The sequence below is a fragment of the Vulpes vulpes genome, chromosome 5, assembly GCF_048418805.1.
Source record: "Vulpes vulpes isolate BD-2025 chromosome 5, VulVul3, whole genome shotgun sequence".
Classification (NCBI taxonomy): Eukaryota; Metazoa; Chordata; class Mammalia; order Carnivora; family Canidae; genus Vulpes; species Vulpes vulpes.
In genome coordinates this window covers 114,575,210-114,584,747 of record NC_132784.1, presented here as the reverse complement: position 1 = coordinate 114,584,747, position 9,538 = coordinate 114,575,210, and the positions used below count along the sequence as shown (strand labels likewise).

The 9,538-nt window shown below is 42.8% G+C and overlaps 1 protein-coding gene across 1 annotated transcript; it reads left to right on the top strand.

Moving 5' to 3' along the window:
* The first annotated feature begins 8,257 nt into the window (after positions 1-8,257).
* On the top strand, positions 8,258-9,175 carry LOC112910138 (olfactory receptor 10K1-like). The gene has a single exon (XM_025986394.2). It carries the CDS (start codon positions 8,258-8,260, stop codon positions 9,173-9,175), a length of 918 nt encoding a protein of 305 aa, XP_025842179.2.
* Positions 9,176-9,538: the final 363 nt, after the last annotated feature.

Genomic DNA, 9,538 nt, shown 5'->3' with positions numbered 1-9,538 from the left:
ATTGCCCTTCTTGGTCAAACATAGATTAGACCCAGTTTGGCAAGACTCTCCCCCAGAGGATCGCAGCAGGTCCATGCCACATCAAGCATCTAAGCTCAAGACAAACTTTTATCTTCCCTTCACCACACAGAAGAATCCAAATTGGGGGTGTTTCCCAAAATAAGGGTTATTAGCATATACATGTCATCTGAGTGACGCATCTACATGGTAGGGCAAACATCTAATTACCAAACATCTACTCCTGCCCTATGAAGTCCATTTCTTTCCCCTGCTCCCAGAGCCCCACCCTTCTCCTTAGATCAGAAAGACATATATACCCCATTTTTCTTGACTGTGTTTGGAATTCCATGTCTATGGGGATTCTCCGTATGGTCACCTGCTAATTTTAACTGATTTTATCCTGTTAACCATGTCCATTTCTTAATCCAGCTAGTTAGACCTTGGAGGAGAGGGGAATAGTTGCTCCCTGACACAAGGAATCTGGACAGACTCCAGGATTTTGACAATTTCTGTCCTTACAAAAGAGTATAGCAGAGAGACCCTTAATGTATGTATATGCACTATCAACAAAATATGACCAACACAATTTTCATGCTTGGATGATCAACATCCATACATGCCTTTCTTTTCAACTTTACATTTTCAAACAGAAGTAATTAATATGATGCTAATATGTCTCACACAATGAGTATCTGCATCCATCTTCCTAAAAAGGGAACACAGAGTGCCCCACGTTAAAATCTCTGATGGTCTTCTTTCAAGTTTTAATTATGAACAACACATCTTATAGAGCCTAGCATATTAAGAAAGGAGGGAAATGGTTCAACGTGAAAAGATATATGTAATTAAGCAACCAAGAAAATAAAACACAACTACTGCAATCCTCATTTCTAGAATTCATTACAAGACTGTCATTGCTATTTGTGTGTTTTTTTTCACCTATTGAACATTCTTTTGAACTTAGCTACCACATTTCCTAAGGCTCTAGCCATTGGGAACTTTGATTAAGTGAGTTTGTTTCCATCAAAATGTGCCTTTGTATGTGAAGTAATGAAACATGCCCTACCATCCCTCCTAGATTCCAGATGTACTCTTCCCCCCCCCCTCAGTAGTGTAGTGGTGACCCTATTTTCCATAAAGATTAGTACCCATAGGAAGACAGCAAGAGAGGAAGAAAAGAAGGAAGAACCCAACTACAAAACTGTCAGAAAACAATGAACTGAAGGGCAAGAATAAGTCCTTGCCTAGTTACTTTAAATGTCTAGGAAATAAGTCGTCCTAAAGAAAAGGCAGACTGGTTGAATGAAAAAACAAAAACAAAAACAACAACAACAAAAGCAAAAAGAGAAGAACCAACAATATCCTGTCTCTATGACACTTTCTGTAACTTTTAGGATGCTCATAGACTAAAGGTAAAGAGGTGGAAAAAAATAATCCATTAAATTAATAACCAACAATAGGACAGGGCTGGTTCTCTCCACAAAGCCAAAACTGACTACAAATAAAAAAAGGGGGCACTTGATGGGATGAGCACTGAGTGTTATGCTATATCTTGGCAAATTGAACTCCAATAAAAAATATATCTACCAAAAAAAATGAAAAAAACTGTTAGAAGGTAAAAAGTCATTGTATATGATAAAAGTGTCAATTTAACAGGAAGATATCACAATTATAAAAAATGTTCGTCTTACATTAAATCACCAAAATAGAAAAAACAAATATTGACAGATCTGAAGTGAGAAACAGACAGCAATGACATAATGACATGAGACTTCAGTGCCTCACCCTCCGTAAAAGGATCTTTTCAGACAGAATGTTGGCAGGGAAACAGAAGAATGGAGCAACACCATAGGACCAGGGGGCCTGCGTATAAAACTTTGTACCTCACTGCCAAGGATACACTTTCTTTTCCAGTGCATGTGGAAAATCCTCCCAGATAGATCATTCGGTATGTCTCAAAACAATTCTTAATAAATTCAAGGACAAAATCATTCCAAATTTTTTTCTGATTTCAGTGGAATTAAACAAGAAATCAGAAACAATAAGAAAAAGCGAAAATTCACAAATGTGTGGAAAACAAACAACACTCACTAACAATCATTGGGTCAAAGGGGAAAACCAAAAGAAACTTAAAGAATGTCTTGATACAAACAAAAGTGAAAATACAGCTTATTTAGACTAATGGGATGGAGTCAAAGCAGAATTAAGAGGAAAGTTTATAGCTATGAATTCCAAAAAAATAAAAAAGTTCTCACACACAACCTGAAATTATGCCTTCAGGAAAAACAACAAAAAAGCATAAACTAAGTCCCAAGTTTACATGAGCCGAATAATAACAATTAGAGTAAATGTAGACACTAGAAAAACAATTTCAAGAAAGATCAACAAAGGGGTACTTTTTTTGAAATCAAAATGAGACCAAAATCTAAAAAAGCTTCACCCTACTAATTGAAGAAAGAAGACTCAAATAAATAAAATTAAAACTGAAAGAAGCGTCATTTCAGCGCATGCCTCAGATTCAGAAAGGAGAATCAGGGACTACTTTGCAGAAAGTGCATTAGACAAAGCTCGACTCCCATTCATGAATAATACTCTTAACAGATTGGGTATAGAAGGAATTTATAGAAAATAGAATATCATCCAAATATGAGAAGTTAGGAAATCGCCCATGCCTGCCAACAAGGGGGAATGGTGGTGTGTGACACAAACCATCCACCAAAAAACACATATTGATGTGAAACCTAAAGAGTCAAATTCATAAAAGCAGAGCCTAGAATGGTGGTGGCCAGGGGCTGCAGGGAGAGGAAATGTAGGGATGATGGTCAGGGGAACAGGGGAGAACAGTTGGTGACGAAGGAGGGATGAGTCCCAGAGGTCAAATGCACAGCATGGTAAGTGCAGTTAAGAGCTTTGTATTGTGTACGTGGAATGTGCTGGTCAGGGTGTCCTACGGGTTCTCTCTTCACACTCTGATCATAACAAGGTGAGGAGATTGGAATGATAATCAGCTTTATTGTGGTAATCATTTCATGATATGTACATGTATCAAACTGTCATATTATATGCCTTAAATATGTACAATTTTACAAAGTTGGAAAACAGTTTAAAATAAAAAAATAAAATGCCTAAAATGTTTAAATGAAGTAAAAATCTGATCAGCTCTGTCTTCAAGAGAGTCATAGCCTTAGGTGGAAAGCAAATGATAATAATCTCTGTCATTAAAAATGTAAAAGCTTAGAAAAAGTCAACGTTTCAAAGGTCTACACTTTCATTGAAATATTTATCTGTGATCCTCATGGTAAAGGAGACTCACAAAAATGATGTATCTATAATGAATAGATCTACAAGCTAAATATAAATTTTCATATCAAGGAAATGTTTTCAGAAAAATGAAATCAATCCTTTAGCAATCAGTCATTCAAAAAAAAGAAAGGAAAGTTAATGACCCTGGCTCGTGCAACAAGACCCTTTCCGGCTGCACATCACGTGTGCAGTACAACAAGGTAGACTGAGGTGGCCAAGGCCAAGCCTCCATCTCCAGTTTTGTGTTTCCAGGCAGAGGCAACACTCCTGGGAGAAATAACACCTCTAAACCACCAAGCTCAACCTTCTGTGTCAGTCAGGGTGAAATGGAAGGAGTGGGATCCAACTCCTCTCACACTGATGCCCAGACTCAGTCATGCTGGTGCTGGAGAATGGGCACAGGGCACTGTTTGTGGGTGGGCTAGACGCACAGGGCTCCTCAGGGGAGGTCGGGCTCTGAGCACTACTACTGAGCCTTCAGGAGGCCATGTCTTTATTCCCCGAGGACACGTCCTTCAGGTGAGGGGCACACAGGGGCAGCCCGTTTCCCACTATTATTTAGTAAATAATCACACTTTTCTTACTGACATGTGAGGTCACTTCTGTTGCTAAAAGCACACAATTGAATTTTTGAGTTCTCCTCTGTGTCTCTCTGTACTCTTATCACTTCTTGCTCCCACAGCACACTTCTTCTTATTATTATTATCATTGAGGCCCCTTACTCCTGGGAACACTGAGTCTCTACATTACCCATCTGTTTCAAGAGTATCCTGTTCTTTCACATAAACCTCAGAAATTTGACTGTCAGGTTGCCCTCACCGTCCATGCTGTGATTTGGACTGGATTGATCCTCATTTTGGATTTGCTTGGATGAAAGTGAGAACTTCAGGGTTAGTCACTCGACTAGGAGATGCTTGTCGACAGCAAGGCAGCCAATGATAGAACTCAACCTCGCTGAAGATGCTTGTTAAGATGTAGGTTTTTGCAGAGCAGCTTAGAGTCACTGATTAGAATTTCTATGGACAAGAACCTGAGATGATGGATTTGTAATTAAGCCCTCTTTTGACTCTTAGAAACACTCAAGTTGAGAAACCCTGGATGTATACAAATTTCCTGACTTCAAATTCAGTGAAAAATCCCCACGTGGCCTGTACAACACGGTTCCAATTGTGCTCAGGTTTCCCAGAGAATCCACTACCTGTGGATGCAGCTTCCAATGCGGGCACTGGCTAACTATGCTCCTGGCTCTTTCTCCCCAGGTTCCTCAGAAAAGGCTGCCTTTGAGAACCTGGTGACATTAATTCTCCAAAGTAGACCTGACTTCTAATTAACCCCAAGATAACGTCTCCAGGAGCAGATGCAGCCTCAGGAGTCCAACCACCACAGTACACCTTTCTAATAACTTCACTGCTTGCTGGTCACCAGCTCCTCCACACACCGTGAGTTTGGCTGGAGGGGCCCATGGGCCTGATGGAGGCAGAGGCTTCCTCTGTTGATGCAGATGAGAGCGTCTACTCCAGGGCACATTCCCTGCCTCCTGCTGTCCTTTGGTCAGTTTCTGAGCTTTGGCTGAGAATCCACGTGGCAAGGGATCCCAGACACTGAATAGCTCCTTCTGTCTGAATTGAAAGGAGGAAAGCCCTGTGGGTACTTGCTGAACAGCAGGTAGTGGTGGGGTCTAGGGCTGTGTGGCCGATGGGCCTGAGTGATGGGTCGTGTTGTGGATGAGGAGCCCCTCCAGGAGATCAGTGATGGCAGGTGCAGTAGAGGCAGGGTTGAGAAGAGAACCAGGGGACACTTTTAACTCAAGATCTGAGGAGTGTTTGGGTGTGGGCCATAGAGTTCTCTGAATCAGGATGCTCAGACTGCATCAGCTTTCTTCCCAGCTAGATTTTCTTTTCGTGTCTTTTTGGTTGCTTGACTCCTTGGTGAACAGAAACAGATCCTGAATGTCCACTTTTCTCCCTACTGGGTACTCGTGGAATCTCTTTTGATTTATAATCGACATCTCATGCTCAGACTCATTTCAATATGCATGTTCATGGTCTTTGTGTGCACCTAGAAAGATAGAAATTTTACTTCTTTGCTTTTTGATGCTGCCTACAGAATTTGTCTCCCTTTACTGATTGATGCTTTTCCTCAGATAAATAGCTGAATATCTCCAAAGTGTTAAATATTTAGTTTTGTTCCCTTTGGCAGGTACCCAGTACCCTCTTCTCCTGAGTTACTATTTAAATTCCGTGTACATACTATCCCAACAGGGCATGTAAGGGGTCAGAAAACTCAGGTGTGCAAGTGCCATCTCTTCGAGTATTAACCTGAATGCCCCCCACAGGTTCTAGCAGATAAGGGCCCTTCCGGGATCATCATTTAGAGAGTCTTCAACTTCCTGAACTGAAAGACTCTTGGCGCCAGTACTCCACTGGTGCCCTAAGCCAGGTCTCCTGCAAGCTAGTGTTCAAGGCCTTTCTGATGAAGGACTTTCCCACACATCTGGCCAGTTTATTACAGTCCTTACGGACCCGAGCCAATTTAGTTTTAGAGTAAGGAGATGGAATAGCTTCACTTATGTGTGCCTTAAATGAAGTGTCTTGCTCAAAGTCACCCAAAGCTAGACTTAACATAGAAATCTTGTCCTGTCAAATGCAGGGGTCTTTGACCTTAAGTTGATGGTCTTGGGCATTGGGCAGGAAGATCTTATTCATGTTTCTGCTCTTACATCTTTCTATGTGTAGTAGAGTTTGAGCTCACTGTGCTCGTCCCGATGTTTTCTTGAGCAGACGAGGGCTGCCTCCTCAGCTTGATGGTGCTTGTGGGTTCTCAGACACCACAAGAAGGGCAGATACACCAATCTCACAATCCAGTCAGCTGTGTCATGGGTCGGAGTGAAAAATAATTTAGATAATTATTTTGGGTTTGCGTAGATCCAGGTGTTCCTTCAGAACCCAGAGACTTCCAGCCTCTGTGGTCTACTCCTCATGTCATACCCGCAAAGTGAGGGGAGGGGCTGTTAGATGTGGATTATGTGTAAGGAGATGAGAAAAGTCAGTGGAAAGAGCTAAGACAAAGATGAGCTACAAGGATAAATTTAGATGTAGCTCTGGGTCGTAACAGACAGAAAACCATTTTCCTTGTGAGAGTTTTACGTAAAAACACTGGTTTGTTTTTCTAAATATGGAAAACATACGGCTATTATCCACATGCAGATGTATCTATGGAGATCGACATCGTACAATCATAGCTTACATTTAACAGAAATATCTTTGCAGGTACATAATGAAAATGCCTATTATTTGTTAAAGCACTTTAAAACCAGCCTGTGTATTTCATATTAACTTCAAGTACATGAATAACTATAAGTATTGAGTCTAGGACCCGTCTCGAGGTAGTAAGGAAGAAGAAAAAAAATTATCTCCCTGTTTCTAGGGATGAATACAATGAGTTTCAGAACTTTCTCATCATTAGGGGCACCTGGCTGATGCAGTAGGGTAAGCATCTGACTCTAGGTTTTGGCTGAGGTCATGATCTCAGGGTCCTGGGGTCAGACAAAGTCTGAGACCCTATGCTTATCACAGAATCTGGGTAATATCTCTCTCCGTTCCTGTGCTCCTACCACTTATGGGCCCTCTCTCTCTCCCCCACAGCACACAAAAATTTTCAAAGAAGAAATGACAGTTAGCAATATTTATTGTATATCTAAAATCTAAGTTTGCTATTGGCTAGAAGAATGTAAAAATGGAAAAATTTAGTAGAAGGTGCAAATGATTCCTTATAAGATGACATAAGTGTATAAATACACAGAAAAGTGTGTCAATAAAGACCGGATGCAACCAATAAATAAAAGCTAAGTGACTTTGCATAGAAAACACTGTTGTTACTTCGTAGACTTGGACAATTTGGAGTTACATCTATGCAAAATTATCTGATGTGATTCCTAAGAGTGACTCTGGAAACCCTGCTTTCTAGCAGGGTTTAGACCGTGTTTAGTAACAGAAAGTGCAAAGGGAATCTTACAGCATTGACATAATCATCTTGTTGGTATAACAATATCGAAGAGACATCAAGTCTGACAAACGGCGGAGTATCGAGTACCTGGAAAACCTACCAATTGCCCCCCAGTCTTTCAAATGCTCTTTGATGAGATCTGAGCTATTTTTGGAAAACTCTGTTCCTGGAGTTTTTCAGAGGCACAATCAGAAAAGGGAGGTGAGCTGCAAATGCCACCAAGGTAATGAGTCTCTTTCTACCTCCCTGGTGCTTCCTCTTTGTGGAACCGGGGACATTTGTCCTGAAACTGGTGTTTTCTGGCCTTCCACTCTTTGGCAAGGCTGCCAGTGTGGAGCCTCCAGGAGGGTCCCTCCCTCCTCTTAGTCAGTCTCTCAGACATGACACTAATGGTGTTGCTTCCTTGGTGTTTGGGTTATTGCCATAGGTTGTTGACATGAAGAACTGATGTGGTCATGATGTCCTTCCCACGTTTGTTGGAGGTCACCTAAACCTAACTCTTCCTCTCCCTTCCTATTTTACAGTTGGCTACACCGAGGTCCCATGTGGTTTCCAAACACCACTCATTCTTCATTGCACATTCTGACCCAGTGCAGACGGCTGGAATTGCACCTATTTTTTTCCGTTTTGCAGAGCTAGTTTCCTTAGGCTTGTAGTGAGCAAGACAACACAGGAATCCCTCAGTGAGATGTGAGTGAAACCAGTGAGACAGATGCGTAATCCTTGGCTAGAGACCATGGTCGTGGCCTTCGGGAAAGCCTCCCCATTGACCGTCAGGTCCTGTGTTGTCTATGGAGCCTTAGGTCTTTTCTTCACAGACCTTTCTGGGGAGGCATGAAGGCCTGGGCGGCCTGCAGACCCTGTGTGATTGTCCCGCCCATTCCTGCTCCCCTTCCTGTATCCTGGCCTCTGTCTCTGTCCTGGGGTCTCCTCTCTAGGGGTGCTCTGCATGGAGCGGGGTAATGAGACCCTGGTGAGGGAGTTCATCTTCCTTGGCTTCTCTTCTCTGGCCGGGCTGCAGCGGCTGCTCTTCGTCGCCTTCCTGACCCTCTACCTGTTCACTCTGGGCACCAATGCCATCATCATTTCCACATTCATGCTGGACAGAGCCCTGCACACCCCCATGTACTTCTTCCTGGCCGTCCTCTCCTGCTCCGAGACCTGCTACACCTTTGTCATCGTCCCCAAGATGCTGGTGGACCTGCTGGCCCAGAAGAAGACCATCTCCTTCGTGGGCTGTGCCATCCAGATGTTCACCTTCCTCTTCCTCGGCTGCTCTCACTCCTTCCTGCTGGCAGCCATGGGGTATGACCGCTACGTGGCCATCTGTAACCCTCTGCGCTACACAGAGCTCATGGGACCCCGGGTGTGTGTGGGACTCGTGGCTGCTGCCTGTGCCTGTGGCTTGACTATCGCCCAGGTTGTCACCTCCCTGGTGTTTCACATGCCCTTCAGCTCCTCCAACCAGGTGCATCACTACTTCTGTGACATCTCTCCTGTCCTCAAGGTGGCGTCCCATCACTCGCGCCTCAGTCAGTTGGTCATATTCATGATTGGTGTGTGTGTGTTGGTTGTCCCCCTCCTCCTTATCCTGGTCTCCTACATCCGCATCATTTCTGCCATTTTGAAGATCCCATCCTCCACTGGCAGGTACAAGGCCTTCTCCACCTGTGCCTCCCACCTCACTGTGGTTACTGTGCATTACGGTTGTGCCTCTTTCATCTACTTAAGGCCCAAATCCAGCTACTCTTCAAGTCAGGACACGCTCATATCTGTGTCCTACACCATCCTCACTCCACTCTTCAATCCAATGATTTACAGCCTGAGAAACCAGGAATTTAAGAGTAATGGGCCTTTCGAAGAGTAATGGGCCAGACTTCATATCCTCTTCACTAAATTAATTTGTTACCATGAATTTTTAACTGGTCAGTGAATGTATGCCTTTTATGTCACTTTGATTGTATCAGTTGTATGCCTATAGTCTCTCCTACTTTAGCGTTTTAGTTATTTCCTCTATCAGCTTTTCCTAATTTTGTATTAACATTTCAATAATTTTTTAACATTTTATATTTATTCATCTTAGAGTGGAAGAGAAGCAGAGGGATAGTGACTAGGAGATTTCATCCAGAATAGAGTCTGATGTGAGACTTGATCCCAAATCCTGAGATCATGCCTTAATCTGAAACCAAGAATCAGACCCTCAACCTAAGGACACACCCAGCTGCTACAA

What these genes read in the sequence shown, in the direction of transcription:
- LOC112910138 (XM_025986394.2), top strand. Translation starts at nt 8,258, where the DNA reads ATGGAGCGGGGTAATGAGACCCTGGTGAGGGAGTTCATCTTCCTTGGC.